At 37.2% G+C, this 21,918-nt stretch overlaps 1 protein-coding gene across 2 annotated transcripts in view; it reads right to left on the reverse strand.

Annotated features, from left to right (window-relative positions):
• The window catches only part of ME1 (malic enzyme 1), a 244,408-nt gene that overhangs the window by 42,897 nt on the left and 179,593 nt on the right, over positions 1–21,918 (reverse strand). For both annotated transcript variants that reach the window (XM_049896434.1, XM_049896442.1), the window contains one exon: positions 5,305–5,414. In XM_049896434.1, the coding sequence (XP_049752391.1) occupies positions 5,305–5,414 (110 nt within the window). The remainder of the gene's footprint in view (positions 1–5,304; positions 5,415–21,918) is intronic.

Here is a 21,918-nt window from a genome sequence, read left to right on the forward strand (position 1 = left end):
CAGAGTGAGTGGCCAAAGGCATGAACCTTTAAGGAGCAGAGCTAGAAGAATGTGATACTGGGCAAATGATTGAGAAGGGTAAATGATTGAGAAGAAATGATCAAAGGGGTAGGAGAAGGCAAAACAGCATAGAAAAAAAAAAGGATGGAAGTAGTGACAAACATAGAAGAAAGGTCAAGTCAAAGAGGAAATGAAAAATGGCTATTGAATCTGGTAATTACATTACCAAGGACCTTTCAGAGAGCTAGGAAACCCTGGTGGAGTAGTGGTTAAGAGCTACAGCTGCTAACCAAAAGACTGGTGGTTCGAATCCACCAGGCACTCCTTGGAAACCCTATTAGACAGTTCTACTCTGTCCTATAGGGTTGCTATGAGTCAGAATTGACTCGACAGCAGTGGGTTTGGCTCTTTGGTTTTTCAGAGAGCTATTTCAGTGCCATACATGCTAGTTGGAGGGCAGTGTGCTGAAAAGGAAATAAGAGATGATGAACAGAGTGAAGCAGGTGCAGAGTACTCCTTAAAGCATCTAGATAAGAAAGAGATGGAAACTGACATGGGAGTGGCAGGAATGTAGGGTGTAGGCAAATAATTTATTCTTGGTTTGAAGGAAAGAATGACAAGAGTTGCAGGAGGAGAGAATACAGGGTTGAGGCCTTCATTTTCACAATGAAAGCAATTAAAGCATGGTTATAGGCGAAGGGGGAAAAAGGCAGTAGAGATTGAAGATACAGGAAAAAATCTATTTGATGAATTTTCCCAAAATGGTTGGGTTTCATTACCAGTAAAACAAAGTAAAAAATGAAAAAAATTCCACTAGATTAAATTATTTTGCACTAAAAATATTTGACAAAATATTCCTACATTCTGACTCGTGCTTTTTCCAGTAAATATGTAATGAGATAATTTTTAATATAACAAAATATTCTAAAAATTTTCTTGTACTTTAGCATAAAAAGATCTAGAATGCACAGGAAGGCAATTACAGAATCTACCGTATGTGTTTTGGAATATTAATTTTGAATGTTAAACCAAGTGAGTATTAACTCAGAAAAAAATCTATGAAAAGGAGAAAAGAGTAATATAGTCAGAATGCTATTTTTTTTCTCTGTATAACTTATTTTGTCCGCTATAATTAGTTATATATAACAGTTTGTCAACCAAAAAAACCAAACCAAACCCAGTACCGTCGAGTCAATTCTGACTCATAGAACAAACAAACCACTGCACTTGAGTCAATTCTGATGCATAGCGACCCTTTAGGACAGAGTAAAACTGCCCCATAGGGTTTCCAAGGAGCAGCTGGTGGATTTGAACTGCTGACCTTTTGTCTTAACCGCAGCACCACCAGGGCTCCCTGTCAAGCAAGTGGTGTCAAATAAATGGTAACATAATGAAGAATGCAATGCCATTTGCATGACATTATAGCAAATCCCAAATTACAACATAAATTAATATCAACACCACTGTGAAAAGAATGCTGATGGAAGTAAAAAGCTTTTGATATTAAATTGTTCAGCTAATGAAAGATTATACTTTAGGTATTTTTGATCTTATGGCTCAATAACTTAGTACGCCATATCTGATCTTTTTCAACTTAAAAAGCTGATTTATACATATATGCTCATTGTGGCAAGTGCATTAAACAATTAAAATCCAGAAAAACAAAAGATTTTAAGAAAATCACTAATAATCCCATTGTCTAGGGATAATCATTCTCAACATTCTACCAGATTTTTTCTATAATCAAGAAAATTTTAATTTACAAAAAATATTTCATGCTATACTTACTATTTTGATATGCTTTTATCACTTAAAAAACCTTAGGACTATCTTGCCATGTTAATAATATAAGATAAAATAATATTTTATATAGTTATATATTCCACACTATGAATCTATGATAATTTATTTAACCAAACCCCAATTTTTAGATATTTAGAAAGCTTCTGATTTTAAAACAACATTGCAATAAGTATTCCAGTACATTTGTTTTATATAAATTTATTTCCTTAGGATAAATTCCTAAAATAGAATTATTAGGTTGAAGATCTGAATGTCTTTAAGGTTTTTAATATGTATTGCTGCTTCAAAAGTTGTACCAATCCATCATCAGTGCATGAGAATACTCTGTTTTGTGAAGCATCATTACTGTTGGAATTATAAATAATAAATTTTGTTATAAAAAATTTTGCCAGCTTGAGAGGGAAAATAAATTTCTCATTTGTGGATTAGTAAGTTTTTAAAAAATTTTTTCAAACCTGCCCAGGACTGGCGATCTGCTTCCAAAAGGTCATAGCCTTGAAAACCCTATAAAGCAGTTTCACTCTGTACACATGTGGTCACCATGAGTCAAAATTAACTCGATGGCAGCTGACAAAAACAGCAACAATTAAACTTTAAAAAAACATGTTTACTGGTCAATGACATTTCTTCTTTTGTGAAATATCTGTTCTATCATTTCTCATTTTGATCTTTTCAATTGTCAAAGCATTCAATAGAAGATTCCATACAGCCGTTGTCACCAAATTGATTCGGACTCATAGTGACCCTATAAGACTGGGTAGAACCGCCCTATAGTGTTTCCAAGGCTATAGTCTTTACAGGAGCAGATTGCCACACCTTTCTTTCCCCAAAAAACAAACCCATTGCCATCGAGTCAAGTCCGACTCATAGCGACCCTATAGGACTGAGTAGAATTGCCCCGTAGAGTTTCCAAGGAGCCCCTGGTGGATTCGAACTGCAACCCTTTGGTTAGCAGCCGTAGCACTTAACCACTAAGGCCACCAGGGTTTCCTCATCTTTCTCCCAAGTACAAAATTAGGCTGTATTTATCTTATTAAATAAAAATCTAACAGATCAAGCTACTTTATTATAGCTAAAATTTCAAGGTGCAATATTAGGATTGTCTTTACAGAACAGCCATTCAGAGAGGCTATGATGAGAAAAAAAATCTCTTCGGTAGTTGATTTTAAAAGACCAGAGGTTGAGACCTTATTCTTTTGATTTGAATTTGTGGAATTCTGGTGAGTTTGAGATTACGTAATTAAATGTCCAATTTGTTAATAGTAACTATTTTACTCTATTTAATTTGTGCATTTTTTCCAGTTAAAAATAATTTATAAGAATACATTAAAGTCTAAAGTAAATTTTAAACTAATACCTATATCATTTAAGATTACTTCAGATCACTAATCTTCCAGAATTTTAAGTATATTTTTCTTTAATCAAATGCTTTTCATAAAATATCTTTAAATAACACATCTGCTTAAAAAATGAGTCACTAAGGACACAATTTTGGCATAGAGAAACACATGAAATGGTTTGGTCATTTCTAGTGAGAACCCTAATAACTTATCAAAGGTCTCTGGTCAGAGATTAGACATGTTTTCTCAAACCTATCTTTTTGTTGGCTAAGGCAGCGATAACTCTAAAAACCCTACATGGAAACAACACAGAATGTATGTATGCAGATAATATTTTAGGACATTTTAGTTGCGGTGAAAACTTAATGCCTAAAGTAGTAAGCTGCTGGGGTGAATAGTCTTCTATTATTCTTAGGACCTCCCCACATACAGTGCTCCTGACCTTGGCCTGGCAACCTGTCTCAGATTTTCTGTGCTCTGGACTTCAGTTCTGATGCACTCCAGGCCCTGCTCTCTGAATCCCTGGCTTTGGCTGACAGAAGGTCTGACACTGATTTCTAATTGCTCATTTTGTTTGATGATCTGGATTTTGCATTCTTTTTCTTAAACTGAACTCTGATTCTTATTCTACCATAATCATTCAAAGTTATGTAACACTGGTCTTTAACTTCTGTATGGACATTTCAAGGAGCCCCACAAAATAAAAGGAAAATAAATATTAAAGAAAGGACAGTATAGGTTTATTCAATAATTTGCTGGTGGCTATTTTGGAGACTACTGTAAAATGAATTGATAACTGAGTTAGAGATGTTGGTCTACAAAGCCTATGTTTGTAGCATAAAAGGGACTCTCACGCATGGTATGTTCAGGCTAAGATTACACCACATTAAAATTACGCTGTCATCCTAGCATTTATAATTCTTAGACCTGGAAATTTTAGATTATTTCCCTTCTGAAAACCTACAAATATTTACTTCTCATGAATACCTCATTCAAAATGAAATTTAATACAAAAATGAAGAAATCAAAGTTTAAACAATTTAAGCATCTTTGCCATGAAAATGGGCATTAAAGTAGCAACGTAGTTAAAACCAAAGGATTTGGGGAAAAGAAAGATATAAGCAATTAGTGTGTCTCAAAAGGTATAAAGAGGCTCATAATTTTTAAACCCATTATATTTACATAGCTATGTCATACTAAAGATCTTAAGCATGGTAAACTTTAAAAATTATATTTATGAAGTATATTTCTGTTGATAAAACATTATCTTATTTTGTCTTCAACATAACCTCTATGAGAGAAACATTATCATGTCCATTTTACATTTGAACTTTTCTTTGACCACCTCATTTCCAGTAACATTCACTTTTATTCCACTCTGGGTACCTTCCTCCTAAATTTCATCATGGTGCTTGCTATCACTCAGAACTAATCCATCTTGGATGTTCATTAGAACATCTCACTCATGATCTATAATCATCCATCTTTCCAGTTCTTATACTCAATTCTCCTCATTATAACCTTATTTCTACCTCATGGGAGCACGTAGGCGCTTTACCCTATCTATTAGCCCCTTGTGTCTTCACTTCCTTCCCTGTTCTCTTAGATATTATGGCTGATTGAAAGAAGGTTGAAGAGAGAAGTATATACACTTGTACGTTTAAACAATGAATAATATGTTTTCATACATTCCATTCTTTATTAGCCATAATTACTGGGGATTTTACCAGATTTTTGAGAGTTCTTTCTTTATACATAGATAATACGGTACATTTATATTATTAATATGGTACATCTACAGTCACATAATACTTTTCTCAAATTTATGAAATAAAATGAGAAATAATGTATGAAGGCATCAAGTGTAATTCCTGGCATATAATAGATACTTAAAAAAACAAAAACAAACTCATTGCTGTGGAGTCATTTCCGACTCACAGAGACTTTATAGGACAGAGTAGAACTGCCCTATAGGGTTTTCAAGGAGCGGCTGATACATTCAAACTGCCAACCCTTTTGGTTAGCAGCCAAGCTCTTAACCACTGTGCCATCAGGGCTCCATAATAGATACTTAGTAAATATTTATTAAATCTGAATCATAAAATTATGAACAAATTCAGGACATGTTGCTCTTGACCCATATGCAGTAAAATTTTATTACCTTGAATATCATCATTGAAAGTACAATACTGATTGCGGTACTTGTTCAGGAGACGAAATGCATTCATATTGGCAAAATCTTCAAACTGAATAAGGCAATTCATGCCATATCTATGGGACAAAAAAAAAATTCACATTAAAAGAGGTTAATGGAATAACATTTTAAAATAAACTTTTAAAATTAGGCTATAGATAATGCAAAATTATTTTCTATTAAAGGTCCTATGTTGTTGCTTAGAATGAATATGTAATATAATGTCTATTCAACCAACATTTACTGCATTCTTATTACAGAAAAGACAATAAGTTATCACTATAATATAATATATGGTTCTTATCCTCAAGCAATTTAAAATTTAGTAGAAACGAATATCATCAAAATAAATGAGAAATAATATGAAGGGGTGTAAACAAGAAATTCTAGGAGTTCAGGGGAACAAATATCACTTCTGGCTGAGGCCACAGAGCAGGTAACAAAGGAATGGAGTTTTGATAGCCAGTTATGATTTCAAAGGTAGAGATGCAGTGTTTTACAGGCTGAGGGAATAGTAGAAGCAAAATAACGGAGGTGAAACGTGAGAAAAAATTGTCTAAAAAAAAAAAAAAAAGGGCAAGAAGCCCCTAGTTGCTCCATGGGGAAATGACCTGGTGATCTGCTTCTATAAAGATTACAGCCTAGAAAACCCTATAGGACAGTTCAACTCTATCATAAGGGGTCACTATAAGTCAAAATCAACTCAATGGCAGCTAACAACAGCAACAACAACAACATATAAAAGTGTAGTGAAAGATGAGGTCAGAATTTTATATTGGCAATTTAAACGTCTAATTTAGGTTTATAGCTTCTATTCTAAAGCAACAGCCAAACACCAAAGGGCTTTAAGCTTTGAAGTATACAGGATGGATTTTTATTTCTGAAATTAACTTATCTGTCTATCCTTTTATGCAAATGACTATCCATCCACCTATCCATCCAAAGAGAAATTAACACTATTGATAACCCAGGGATCTGAAATTTGTCAGAGAAAGCCATATAACTTTGAAGAACCTTGCTACTATAGAGATATGGTCTCCATTCTCAGCTAGACTCTCACTGTCACCCTACCTGTGATTCCTTTCATCCTCGATCAGCTTCTACTTACATGCAATGGCTACTCCTAATCTTCCCCAATTCGTTTAAATCCTGACCTGCTTCCTACTTCCTGGCATAACAAGAGCATAATGCATGATTTTTCTCAATTGCTCATCTCTCTCCCCCATCTCCATATTTAGTTATATTCTTCAGTGGACAAGGTGTTTCTCTTCCTGTTCAAGACACCCTTAGATATAGCCAATGAAAACCCTATGAATCACAAAGGTTTGATCTGCAACGATTCAGGGATATGGTGAAGGACTGTCTAGCATTTCATTCCCTTGTGCACGGAGTCGCCATGAGTCAGAGGCCAACTCAATAGCAGCTAACAACAACAAGTGCTTTACATAAATATTAACTTACTTGTTATTCACAACAACCCTATAAGATAGATAATATTATTATCCTCATAGAGGAAACAGGCACACTATCTTGGTACTGCTCATTAATGATAACATAAGAGTCTACTGGAAACCCTGGTGGTGTAGTGTTTAAGTGCTATGGCTGCTAACCAAGAGGTCGGCAGTTCAAATCTACCTGGTGCTCCTTGGAAACTCTATGGGGCAGTTCTACTCTGTCCTATAGGGGTGTTATGAGTCGGAATCGATTCTATGGCAGTGGGTTTGGGAAGAGTCTACTAACCTGCCTATAAAAAGCCCTGTAGCACAGTGGTTAAAGTGCTTGGTTGCTTACCAAAAGGTCAGTGGTTTGAACCCACCAGTCACTCCACGAGAAAGATGTGACAGTCTGCTTCTGTAAAGATACATAGTCTTGGAAGCCCAATGGGGCAGTTCGACTCCGTCCTATAGGGTTGCTATGAGTCAGAATTCACTCCACGGCACACAACAACAATAATTTTTGTTTGTTTGTTTGTGTCATGGATTGAATTGTGTCCCCCCAAAATATGTGTATCAGTCTGACTAGGTCATGATTCCTGGTATTGTATGATTGTCTAACATTTTGTCATCTGATATGATTTCCCTGTGTGTTGTAAATCCTATCACTATGATGTTAATGAGATAGATTAGTGGCAGTTATTTTGATGAGATCTACAAGATTAAACCCAGTGCCGTCGAGTCGATTCTGACTCATAGTGACCCTATAGGACAGAGTAGAACTGCCACATAGAGTTTCCAAGGAGCGCCTGGTGGATTTGAACTGCTCACCCTTTGGTTAGCAGCCCTGGCACTTACACCACTACAAATATTAGTGTCTTAAGTCAATCTCTTTTGAGATACAAAAGAGAGAAGCAAACAGAGAGACATAGGGACCTCATACCACCAAGAAAGCAGTGCTGGGAGCAGAGTGTGTCCTTTGGACCTGAGGTTCCTATGCTGAGATGCTCCCAGACCAAAGGAAGATTTCCTCCAGAGCTGACAGAAAGGAAAAGACTTCCCCTAGAGCTGGCCCCTGAATTCAGACTTCTAGCTTACTGGGCTGTGAAAGAATAAACTTCTCTTTGTTAAAGCCATCCACTTGTGGTATTTCTGTTATAGCAGCATGAGATGACCAAGACAGTTTGTTGTTTCATCAGAGAAGATATAAAAATAATAAGCAAATGAAAAGATATTCAATACTATTATTCATTAAACAAAAACCAAACCAAACCCACTGCCCTTGAGTCAGTTCTAAAACATAGTGACCCTATAGGATAGAGTAGAACTGCCCCATAGGTTTTCCAAGGCTGTAAATCTTTACAGAAACAAACTGCCACATCTTTCTCCCACAGAGCAGCTGGTGGGTTCCAACTGCTGACCTTTCGGTTATTCATTAGGGAAATAAAAATTAATGTGAAATATCACTTCACATCCACTCAAATGACTGTACTCAAAAAGGACAGGCAATATCAAGAGCTGGTGAAGATGTGGAGAAACAGAAACTTATAGATTGCTGGTGGGAATGCAAAATGGTACAACCACTTTGAAAAACATTTTGGCAGTTTCTTAAAATGTTAAACATAAACTTAGCAAATGGCTCAGCAATAATGAGTGCCAATAAAATGGCACAAAGGGTTGTCTGCTTCCCCACCCCACCTTTTTTAAACAAAACTATAAGCCAGGCCTTGACAGCACTGACAGTATTTTCAATACAGTACAAGAGTATAATTTAGTAATTGAAAGCATGCATATTTCTAATCCTCAGAAACAATGAAAAGATTAAGACAATGATAAAGAGAATTAAAATGGAATGAAACCTTGCTACTCTTAAAGGTTAATACCTTCCTGATACTCATTAGTAGCCCTGGTGGCAGAGTGGATAAGAGCTCGGCTGCTAACCAAAAGTCAGCAGTTCAAATCCACCAGCTGTTCCTTGGAAACCCTGTAGGGAGTTCTACTCTGAACTATAAAGTTGTTATGAGTCGGAATCAACTCCACGGCAACAGGTTTGGTTTGGTTGGTTTGATATTCATAAGGTACCATTGGGAACTCAGTGAATCTCACTATAACTTCTAAAACCACTTACAATTCCCCTGTTCTTTCTTTATCAGTTCCTTGCTATTTCAAAACAAGAGAGAATTACTTCCATATAATGGCAGAAGGAAAATTAACATAAAGGTCAAAACCCAATTCTGACTCACAGCAACCGTATAGGACACAGAAGAATTACCCCACAAGGTTTCAAAGGAGCAGGAATTCAAACTGCTGACCTTCTGGTTAGCAGCCAAGCTCTTAACCACTGTGCCCCAGGGCTCCAACATAAAGGTCAAGAGATTGATTTCTAAACCATTTATTGGTATTGGTTTTATTTTGATTTATAGCTGCTTTCCCTAAATATACTATCAAATATATTATTTAAACAGACTGGTAAACTTTTTGGGAATTATGTAAATTGAAAGTGCCGACAGCAATATTGGAGCCCTGGTGGTGTAGTGGTTAAGAGCTTGGCTGCTAACCAAAAGGTCGACAGTTCAAATCCACCAGCCTCTCCTTGGAAATCCTTTAGGGCAGTTCTACTCTGTCCTCTAGGTCGCTATGAGTTGGAATCAACTCAATGGCAAAAGGTTTATTTTTTTATGAAAATATTACATTCCAACTGTCAGGAAAAGGAAGAAAGGGGCAAAAAGAAGTGAAACTTTACAAGTAAAAAGAGGGGGTTTGGTCAATTCTCATAAGGAACAAAATTTTTCTGTTCTTTTTTTTTTTTTTTTAAGGATGGTATTTTCCACCTTCCAAGGAAAGCCTTCAGCTAGCTTTATTAAAAACTGCAAAAATGTTATTAAGAACTGGTAAAAGCATTTCCATACATATAAATTAATTTTTTACAACCTTGGCAGAGAAGGAAACTTTGTGGTAGCAACTAAGTACCCCAACCACAAATGTCAGTCGATAATCATCTGGTGCTGGCAATGGCTCCTTTCCCACTTCTCAGGGCCTAAGCAGTCCTTTAGAAGGTAAAAGCTGTCCCTGCCTTTAGACAGTGCCCTCATATGGTTTGCTCCTGATGTGTCATGTACTAGTGGTCTAGCAGCAGTAGATGATCTGTCATTATGTTCAGAAGCAGCAGAACCTGTGGTTTCAGTAAGTGAGGAAGAATCAGTGCCTTCTCAGTTCTATTCTTGGATCTATTACTTACTTGGTTCTGTGGCTTTAGGCTTGTTATAATTTCTCTGAGGTTAAAATGAAATTCCCACAATATGGTTTGCCTTCAGTGTTTAGGACATAATGTGGTCAGGCTATAAATTCATGATGTTTTCTAAGTGAAACCTGGGAACAGACATAGGTAGTAAAATGGTGAACAGGATACCTTATCATTTGCAAAAGTTTATCATAGAGTTATCCCTTGAAGAATACTGCATATCAGTTTTTATTTTATGACTTTTCTCTGCACAGCATTTAACTCTGATTTGACTCTCAAGAAAGGCATTCTGAATTCATTTTGAGATACAAGCATCTTGCATCATATAATAAGAGAAAGCCACATACAGGATATTTTCTTCTAGTTTGAACCAACCTTGTCACTCTGAAATTATAAGTAATGGAACATGCAGAAGTTAGCCAGCTCAATTCTACATAACTATGAAAAGAACCTACTATTTTATGATCAAAATATCACATAAAATGGTGGGTGTAAATGGTTTTTAGAAGTTAACACAAATACCATCCATATAAGTAACATATAAAAACTGCAGAGAATTTACACTTCTGGTATGGTAAAATTAGACAAAATCCTTATTACAGTGACTAATCTCTATATCTAGCAGTTAGTAAGTGCCAGGCACTATGCCGCACACTTTACACAGATTATCTCATCTAATTCTCTAAGCAACCCAATGAGAAAGGTACTGTTATTATCTTTAGAGATGAAGAAACTGAACCTCAGAGAGATTAGCTGTCGTGGCTGAGTTTATACTGTTAACAAGTGGTAAGGTATGGACTAAACCACAGGATCCACGGTTTTAACTGACTTCCACAGAGCACCAACATAGTGACCAAGTAAATAAAGTGAACAGTGTATTTAGAGAATTGCACTGATAAAGTAAGAGAGTTATAATTTTGTCATGATACTAGCAAGACAGAATTTGCATGCCTTCAACATACCATGTACTTTCATTACAGAATGAATATGGAAGATGTTGGTGAAAACACTAGTCTCTGGTCATGAGGGAGAAGGGGCAAGAATTGAAGCTAGAGAGCTAAGCAGGACCAGCAGGTCTTTAATCCGTGTTAAGGGATTTGGACTTGATCCTAAGAAGATGTTAAGCAGGGGTGTGGTATGATCAGTTTGCATTTTTAGGAAACTCTGTGTAAGGAGGGTGAAGAATAGATTGGAAATGCAAGACTATATTCAAGAAGTTCAGTCTGGAAGCTGCTGCAAAACTCCAAGCTAGGTATTGAAAACTGGACTTAGCACAGAAAGAAGTACGTGTATTCAAGAGATATTTGAGAGGAAGAGTTTGACGATATTAGGTGACAAGAAGTAGATAATGAGGACGAAGAAATCAAGGATGAATCCCAAGGGTTCTAACTTGGGCAACGTGGTAGACAATGGGGTTATTAAAAAAGGAAAAATAAAACATCTCAGGAGAAGCAGGTTTGATAAGAAAAATCATGAGTTTAGCTTTGGATATGCTACTTTTTAGCTACCTTAGCGATATACAAGATAGGTAGTTATCCTGAGAAAATAGGATATAATTAGGATATATGAATCTAGTATTTCAGAGTCACAGCAGGTGCAGGTAAAGATAAGGCCCATGATAAAGCGAAAGTGGTGTGGAGTAAAGGCCACTAGCAATGAAGATCTTAAGAACATCGAGGCCAGCATATAAGGTCATTCACATGGAAACTGCTGTTGTTGTTGTGTGCCATTTAGTCAATTTCCACTTGTAGCGACCCTATAGGACAGAGTACAACTGACCCACGGGGTTTCCTAAACTGTAATCTTCATGGGAACAGATCACCAGGTTTTTCTTCTGTAGAGCTGCTGGTGGGTTCAAACCACCAACCTTTTGGTTAGCAGCCAAACACTTAACCATTGCACCACCAGGGCTCCTTACATGAAAATTAAAGGAGGTTGAAAGCAAGAAAAGAAGCAAGGATGAGGGGAGAGAAACTAAGAAACTGGGAGAAGACAGAGATATGATGGAACTAATTAACTTGAGCATTAAAAACGTATGGTGGGAGGTCAGGGCCAAGATGGAGGAATAGTCAGGTGCTTCCTGTCATTCCCGTTATAACACAGATCCAAAAAAACAAGTGAATCAATTATATATGACAACCTAGGAGCCCTGCTCATCAAAGACAAAGCTGAAGAGTTGGCCTGAGCAGCAAGGAGAAAGACAGATAATTTAAAGCTGCAGAGGAGTGCCAGTCGTGAGATTGCTGGTGCTCTGCTGGCTGGGTTGGCCAGCATGCTCAGGCTGAGATGAGCAGTAGTGTTTAGGACACCTCACCCCATCAGGTGAGGCCAGGCCGTGGCGAGTCTATACACGCCTCTGGAGCTAGATGGAAGTGGTGCTGGTCCTGCAAAAATTAAGTTCAAGCATCTAACCCACTGAGCAGGGACAAAATAATAACCCCCCCCCCGAGTTTTACAGCGGAAGAGTGCTTGCTTCCCCTCACCCCACTTTGATCTGCCACCAATTCAGCAGTGTTCAATAACTGCCATGCTCCCTAAGCTGGAATTCAGGGTTATCTGTACCCACACCAGTCTCTCAGCTTTAAAAAAACCCCATGTCCCCTAAGCCAGGAACTCAAGGCAGGTCGGGAGGCTTTGCCCTTTCATCCAGCCACTGACATAAGGGGTCCACAGACTTGCAGGGCCCTTCACCCCTGCCTAGACCTGTGTGGGCCAATTGATCACTGCATGTCCTCATTAGCATAAAACTGGATGACATACACCTGAAGCCCATTTTCAACTGCAGCAAACAAGAGGGAGCTGCAGATTCATGACATCTGACGCTGCCCTGCCCCTTAAGGAGGGACCTCATCTACCCACATCAGGGGTCTGAAGGCTGGAGGTACCACACACTCTATCTAGCCACCCACAAAAGGTCTGAGAATAAATAGTGCCTCCCAGTCCATTCAGCCAACAGCACCAGGTGTTTAAGGACCGGCTGCAAAACCCCCCACTACATGCTCTAGGGGCCAAGGACATGCCTTCCACCCAGTCACCTGGGGGCAGCCATCAGCCCCCTGCTTTGCTCTGTATATAGTCCCCTACTGCAGCCAGACACCTATGCCAGCTCTGAACACCCCTACACAGCCCTGCCCATCTAGGGCTGCAGGTGAGAGTCTCTACTACATGCTCAGTGATCAATGACCTGTACACCTGTGCTGTACCCACACAAGTGAACAGACTCTTCGGCTCACACACCTAGTAGCTGCTCTAACCACCTTGAGACAAGATGTGAGAACTTCAAAGATGCCAATAACCAGAGTAGCTCACATGCCCAGCCTACTTGGGTACATCAAAACAAACAAAAAGTTAGGATACAGTAAAAAAAAAATATAATAAATAAATATAATAACTTATCGATGCCTTGGAGAAAATAGTCAATATCAAATCTCATAAAGAAGCCGGTCAAGATGGTTCCAGCAAGTGATCAAAAAAAAAAATAACCAGGAAACCTTCTGAAGGAAGATAAAATGGAATTACATGACATAGAATTCAAAAGACTAATATAGAGAGCTCTCCAAGAGATCAGGAAGAAGATTAGGCAAAACTCAGACCAAGCCAAGGAACACCCAGACTAAGCAATAAAGGAATTCAGGAAAACAATACAAGAAAAAAATGACAAATTTAATAGGCTGCTAGAAACAACAGGAAGAGAACAATTAGAAATCCAAAAGATTAACAATAAAATTTCAGAGTTAGTCAACTCAACACAAGGTCATAGGAGCAGAATTGAGGCAATGAAAGTCAGAATTAATGAGACTGAAGATAAAGCCTTTGACATCAATTTATTTGAGGAAAAATCAGAAAGAAGAGTTTTTTAAAAAATGAAGAAAGCCTAAGAATTATGTAGGAAACTATCAAGAGGAAAAAACCTAAGAATGATTGTAGTACCAGAACAGGGGAGAAAACAGAAAACACAGAAAGAACTGTTGAAGATTTGCTGGCAGAAAGCTTCCCTGATATCATGAAAGATGGGAAGATATCTATCCAAGAAGCTCAACAAACCCCACACAGGGTAGATTCCAAATGAAAGTCACCAAGACATATATCGCAATCAAACTTGCCAAAACCAAAGACAAAGATACAATCTTGACAGCAGGTAGGGATAAACAAAAAGTCACCTACAAAGGAGAACCAATAAGATGAAACTCTGACTCTTCAGCAGCAACCATGCAGGCAAGAAGGCAATGGGATGACATATATAAAGCCTTGAAGGAAAAAAACTGACAGCCAGGAATTATATATCCAACAAAACTGTCTCTCAAATACAATGGCAAAATTAGGTCATTTCCAGATAAACAGAAGTTAAGGAAATTTGTAAAAATGAAACCAAAATTACAAGAAATATTAAAGAGGCTCTTCTGGTTAGAGAATCAAGAAAAGCAGACAACAATCCAAGACGAGAACACAGGACAGATTAACCAGTTATCAACCCAGATAGGACAGTCACAAAAACAAGTCAAAGCTAAAAGACTGAAAACAGGGACCAGAGACGTCAATATGGAAACGATGACAAATGCCAAAGCAAAAAAGAGGGAATAAACAGTGTAGTCATAGAACTTCCATATGGAGAGGAAGCCAAGGCAATATTGAGAAATAAAAGATTGGTTTAAACTAAGAAAAATAAAGGTAAATTTAGAAAAATAAATGATGCTAATAAACCTATCCAACAAAATTAAAAAAGTAGAAAAAAAAAGACTCAATAAACACAAAAGCAACAATAATGAAAAAGATGAAAAGAAAAAACATAAAGAAAACCGATTCAGCACAGAAAATTAAGCGGAACAATGAAACCGTCAATACCATAAAAAAATACATCAAAATGACAGCAGTAAACTCATCTCTATCAGTACTTACACAGAATGTAAATGGACTGAATGCACCAATAAAGAGATAGAGAGTGGCAGAATGGATTTTAAAAAAAAAAAATGATCCATCTGTATGCTGCTTACGAGAGACACACGCTAGACTTAAAGACACAAACAAAAACTCAAAGAATGGGAAAAATATATCAAGCAAACAACAACCAAAAAAAGAGCAGGAGTGGCAATATTAATCTTTGACAAAATAGACTTTAAAGCAAAATCCACCACAAAGACAAGGAAGGACACTATAAAATGATTAAAGGGTCAATACACCAGGAGGACAAAACCATAATAAATACATATGCACCCAATGATAGGGCTACAAAATACATAAAATAAATTCTAAAAGAAGAAAAATAGACAACTTCATAGTAATAGTAGGAGACTTCAACACACTACTTTTGGTGAAAGACAGAGCATCTAGAAAGAAATTCAATAAAGATGTAGAAGATTTAAATGCCACGATCAATCAACTCGACCTAATAGACATATACAGAACACTCCACCCACCCAACAGCAGCCATGTACACATTCTTTTCCAATGGAAATGATACATTCTCCAGAATAGACCACATTTTAGGCCACAAAGCAAGCTTTAACAGAATCCAAAACATTGAAACATTACAAAGCGTCTTTTCCTGACCCTAATGCAATAAAAGTAGAAATCAATGATAGAAACAACAAGGGGAAAATAAATGAAATACAAGGAAACGGAACAACACCTTGCTCAAAAACTACTGAGTTATAGAAGAAATCGAGGACAGAATAAAGAAATTCATAGAATCAAATGAGAATGAAAACACACCTTACCAGAACCTTTGGAACACAGCAAAAGCAGTGCTTAGAGGCCAATTTGTAGCAATAAAGGCATATGTCCAAAAAGAAGAAAGGGCTAAAATAAAAACATTAACCCTACAACTCAAATATAAAAAAATAAAAATTATTATTATTAGGGAACAGCAAAAGAAGCCCTCAGGTATCAGAAGAAAGGAAATAATAAAGATTACAGCAGAAATAAATGAAATAGAGAATAGAAAACCAATTGAAAGAATCGACAAGACCAAAAGGTGGTTCTTTGAAAAGATCAACAAAATTGACAAACCATTGGCCAAAATGACAAAAGAAAACCTGGAGAGGAAGCAAATAACCAGAACAAGAAATTAGATGTATTACATCAGAACAGATCCAACTGAAATAAGAATCATTAACAGAATACTATGAAACATTGTACTCCAACAAATTTTAATTGGCAAATTTCTAGAAACACACTACCTGCTTAAACTAATACAAACAGAGGTAGAAAAACTAAATAAACCCATAACAAAAGAAGAGATTGAAGAGGTAACAAATTAACTCCCAAGAAATAAAGCCCTGGCCCGAATGGCTTCACTGGAGAATTCTACCAAACTTTCAGAGAAGAGTTAACACCACTACTACTGATGGTATTACAGAGCTTAAAAAACGAAGGAACACTCCCAAACTCATTCTATGAAGCCAGCATAACCTGATACCAAAGCCAGGTAAAGATACCTCACAAAAAAGAAAATTACAGACAAATATCCTTCATGAACATAGATGCAAAAGTTCTCCACAAAATTCTATCCAAGAGAATTCAACAGCATATCAAAAAAAAAAAAAAAAAAAATCATCATGAACAAGCGGAATTCATACCAGGTGCACAGGAATAGTTGAACATTAGTAAATCAATCAGTGTAATCCATCGCATAAATAAAACAAAAGAGAAAAATTACATGATCTTATCAATTGATGCAGAAAAGGCATTTGACAAAGTCCAATATCCATTCCTGATGAAAACTCAGCAAAATAGGAATAGAAGGGAAATTCCTCAACATAATACAGGGCATTTATACAAAGCCAACAGCCAACAACATCCTAAATGGAGAGAGTCTGAAAGCATTCCCCCTGAGAAAGGAAACCAGACAAGATGCCCTTTATCACCACTCTTATTCAACATTCTGCTGAAGGTCCTAGCCAGAGCAATTAGGTGAGAAAAAGAAATAAAGGGCATCCAAACTGGTAAGGAAGAAGTAAAAGAATCCCTATTTGCAGATGATATGATCTTATACACAGAAAACCCCAAAGAATCCACGAGAAAACTACTAGAACTAATAGAAGATTTCAGCAAAGTATCAGGATACAAGATATACAAAAATCAGTTGAGGAGGCAGAGCCAAGATGGCAGAATAGACAGATGCTTCTGGCAAGCCCTCTTACAACAAAAACTCGAAAAAAAGTGAAACGTGTATATTTACGACAAGCTAGGAGCCCTGAACATCAAAGGCAAGCTTAGAAGATGAAATGAGGGGCAGGGGGAGGAAGAGACAGTTCAGAAGCAGAGAGGAATTACTGGACTTGAATCCCGAGGAGCCCTCAGGAACCATTCCCAGGAGCAGGCGTGGCGGGCTGGTACTAGTGTTTGGCCACAGTTTCCTCAGGGAAAAGCAGCCAGTCACACAGCGTACTCACACCTCTGGAACCAGAGAACAACGGTGCTCTCCGCAAAAGCTAAGTACTTGTGTGTATTTTACTGCATCCCCTTACCCCCTGCTCCCCTGCCAGCTTTAGAGGCTGATTTTCCTGGGCCTGAGATAGGCCCTGTTAAGTGCCTAGAGCCATCCTCCCAGCCTTGGAGAAGGAATCAATTTGCAATTGGGGGGAAAGATGATTTGCCAGCTTGACTAATAAGGGTCAAGCTGGCAAATCATCTTTTCCCCCAATTGCAAATTGGGCATAAACAGTGTGTGAACACTCAGCACCTTTCCCCTCTGCACAGACCTGTGTGGGCCTATTTCAGGAGAACAGGCCCTTGGTGGCAGACTACAAATGTTTCTGCTGTGTGGCGGAGAGGTGGCTGTTTGATGTTTGATATTACTTTGCCTATTAAACAGGGTCGTCACCTACCCACATAAGGGGCCTAAAGACTGGTGGCTCTGCTCAGGTCAATCAGCCACCCGCAACAGGGGTTCAAGGATAACTGATACTCCCTAGTCTTTACCACCAAAAACATTGAGTGCCCATGGTCTGTCTGCAGAACCCATCCACCCGTATGCTCTATGGAACAGGGACACGCTTTCCTCAGAGGCAGGTGGGGGATGATTTTCAGCCCCCTGCCTTGTTCAGAGTGTTAACTCCCACTGCAACCAGATACCAGTACCTACACAAATCACCCCTGCCCCTCTAAGACTGTAGGACAGAGCCTGTACCACACACTTGATGATCAACTACCTGGACACCTGAGCTGAATTTATACAAGGAAAGTGATTACACTCCTAGACTGATACACCTGATAACAGTTCCAGCCATCCAGGGACAGGACGTCAGAGCTCCAAAGGCAAAAATAATCAAGCTAGCTCACTCAAGCAACCCATTTGGGCATATCAAAACAAAACAAAGCAACAAACTATGACACAGTAAGCAACCATAAAATAAAATAATATGATAACTTATAAAGGGCTCAGAGACAAGAGTCAACATCAAGTCACATAAAGAAACAGACCATGATCACCTCAACATGCTCTAAAAACAAAGAATCAGGGATCTATAAGATGAAAGTGCTCTCCTGAAATTACCTGAGGCAGAATACAAAGGATTAATATACAGAACCTCTCAAGACATCAGGAAGGAAATGAGGCAATAGGCAGAACAAGCCAAGGAACACACAAACAAAGCAACTGAAGAAATTATAAAGATTATTCAGGAGAATAATGAAAAATTTAATAAACCAAAAAAAAAAACACTGCCGTCGAGTCGATTCCGACTCATAGCAACCCCATAGGACAGAGTAGAACTGTCCCATAGAGTTTCCAAGGAGTACCTGGTGGATTCGAACTGCCAACCTTTTGGCTAACAGCCACAGCACTTAACCACTACGCCACCAGGGTTTCCAAAAAATTTAATAAGCTGGAAAAATCTATAAACCAACAGCAATTAGAAATTCTGAAGATTAAGAATAAAATTACAAAAGTAGACAACTCAGTAGAAAGTCAGAGCAGCATAATTGAGCAACCGGAAGGCAGAATTTCTGAACTTGAAGATAAATCACTTGGCACTAATATATTTGAAGAAATATCAGATAAAAGTTTTAAAAACATGAAGAAACCTTAAGAATCATGTGGGACTGTATCAAGAGAAACAACCTACGAGTGATTGGAGCACCAGAACAGGGAGGGATAACAGAAAATACAGAGAGAATTGTTGAAGACCTATTGCCAGAAAACTTCCCTGATATGAAAGATGAGATGATATCTAACCAAGATGCTCATCGAATTCCACATAAGGTAGATTTTAAAAGAAAGTCACCAAGGCATATTATAATCAAACTTGCCAAAACCAAAGATAAAGAGAAAATTTTACGACCAGCTAGGTATAAACGAAAAGTCACCTACAAAGAAGAGTCAATAAGAATAAGCTCGGACTACAGCAGAAACCATGTAGGCAAGAAGGCAATGGGATGACTTATATAAAAAACTAAAGGAAAAAAATTGCCAGCCAAGAATCATATATCCAGCAAAATTGTCTCTCAAATATGAAGATGAAATTAGGACATTTCCAGATAAACAGGAGCTTAGGGAATCCGTAAAAACCAAACCAACACTACAAGAAATACTAAAGGAAGTTCTTTGGTTAGAAAATTAATAATATCAGGTATCAACCAAAGACTATAACACTGGACATAGCAATCAGAAATCAATCCAGAGAGAGAAATCACAAAAATAAATCAAGATCAAAAAAAAAAAAAAGCTCAAAACAGGGAAACTGCAAAGTTATTATGTAAAAGAAGAAAACATTACAACAATAAAGAGAGACTAAGAAGGGTAGTAATAGATCTTCCATACAGAGAGGAAGACAAGGCGATACAAAGAAATAAAAGTTAGGTTTAAATTTAGAAAAATAGGGGTAAATAATAAGGTAACGACAAAGGAAACAAACTAACCTACATATGAAAATAAAATACAAAAAAAAACAGAGACTCAGCAGAAATAAAATCAACAACAACAAATATGAGGTAAATACAATATATACAGATTATCTACTCAGCACATAAAATTAAGTGGGAAAAAGAAACTGTCAACAACAAACAAAAAAAAAATCAAAATAATAGCACTAAATTCATAACTATCCATAATTACGCTGAATGTAAACGGACTAAATGCACCAGTAAAGAGACAGAGAGTGGCAGAATGGATTAAAACACACGATCCGTCTCTATGCTGCCGACAAGAGACACATCTTTGACTTAGAGACAAAAACAAACCAAAACTCAAAGGACAGAAAAAATGTATCAAGCAAACAACAATCCAAAAAGAGCAGGAGTGGCAATAGTAATTTCTGACAACATAGACTTTACAGGTAAATCCATCATAAAGGATGAAGAGGAACACTACATAATGATTAAAGGGACAATGTGCCAAGAAGATAGTAAATATTTATGTACCCAATGACAGGGCAGCAAGATACATAAAACAAACTCTATCAGCATTGAAAAGTGAGATAGACAGCTCCACAATAATAGTAGGAGACTTCAACACAACACTTTCAGTGAAGGACAGGACATCCAGAAAGAAGCTCAATAAAGACACAGAAGATCTAAATGCCACAATCAACCAACTTGACCTCATAGACATATACGGAACACTCCATCCAACAGCAGCCAAGCCTACTTTCTTTCATAGTGCACATGGAACATTCTCTAGAATAGACCACATATTAGGTCATAAAGCAAACCTTAGGATCTAAAACATCAAAATATTACAAAGCACCTTTTCTGACCATAAGGCCATAAAAGTGGAAATCAGTAACAGAAAAAGCAGAGAAAAGAAATCAAACACTTGGAAACTGAACAATACCCTGCTCAAAAAAGACTGGATTATAGAAGACATTAAGGATGGGATAAAGAAATTCATAGAATCCAATGACAATGAAAACACTTCCTATAAGAACTTTTGGGACACAGCAAAAGCAGTGCTCAGAAGTCAATTTATATCAATAAATGTACCCATCCAAAAAGAAGAAAGGGCCAAAATCAAAGAATTTTCCCTACAACTTGAACAAATAGAAAGAAAACAACAAAAGAAACCCTCAGGCACCAGAAGAAAACAAATAATAAATATTAGGGCAGAACTAAATGAAATAGAAAACAGAAAAACAATTGGAAGAATTAACGGGACCAAAGAAAAGAATCTATAAAATTGATAAATCATTGGCTAAACTTACAAAAGAAAAACAGGAGAGGAAGCAAATAACCCAAATAAGAAAAGAGATGGGTGATATTACAACAGACCTAACTGAAAAAAAAAAAAAAAAAATCAGATTACTCTAACAAATTTGAAAACTTAGAAGAAAGGGATGAATTCCTAGAAACACACTACCTACCCTAAACTAACACAAACAGAGGTAAAACAACTAAACAAACCCATAACAAAAGAGCAGATTCAAAAGGTAATCAAAAAATTCCCAACAAAAAAAAAAAAAAACCCTGGCCCAGATGGCTTCACATCAGAGTTCTACCAAACTTTCAGAGAAGAGTTAACACCACTACTACTAAAGGTATTTCAGAGCATAGAAAACGACAGAATGCTCCCAAACCCATTCTATGAAGCTAGCATATCCCTGATACCAAAACCGGGTAAAGAACACCACACAAAAAAGCGAAAATTACAGACCTATATTCCTCATGAACTTAGACGCAAAAATCCTCAACAAAATTCTAGCCAATAGAATTCAACAACGTATCAAAAAAATAATTCACCATGACCAAGTGGGATTCATACCAGGTATGCAGGGATGGTTCAACATTAGATAAACAATTAATGTAACCCACTACATAAATAAAACAAAAGACAAGAATCACATGATCTTATCAATTGATGCAGAACAGACACTTGACAAAGTTTAACACCCATTCGTGGTAAAAACTCTCAGCAAAATAGTAATAGAAGGAAAATTCCTCAACATAAAGGGCATTTATACAAAGTCAAAGGCC

This window comes from Elephas maximus, chromosome 1 (genome assembly GCF_024166365.1).
Source record: "Elephas maximus indicus isolate mEleMax1 chromosome 1, mEleMax1 primary haplotype, whole genome shotgun sequence".
In the NCBI taxonomy this organism is placed as follows: Eukaryota; Metazoa; Chordata; class Mammalia; order Proboscidea; family Elephantidae; genus Elephas; species Elephas maximus.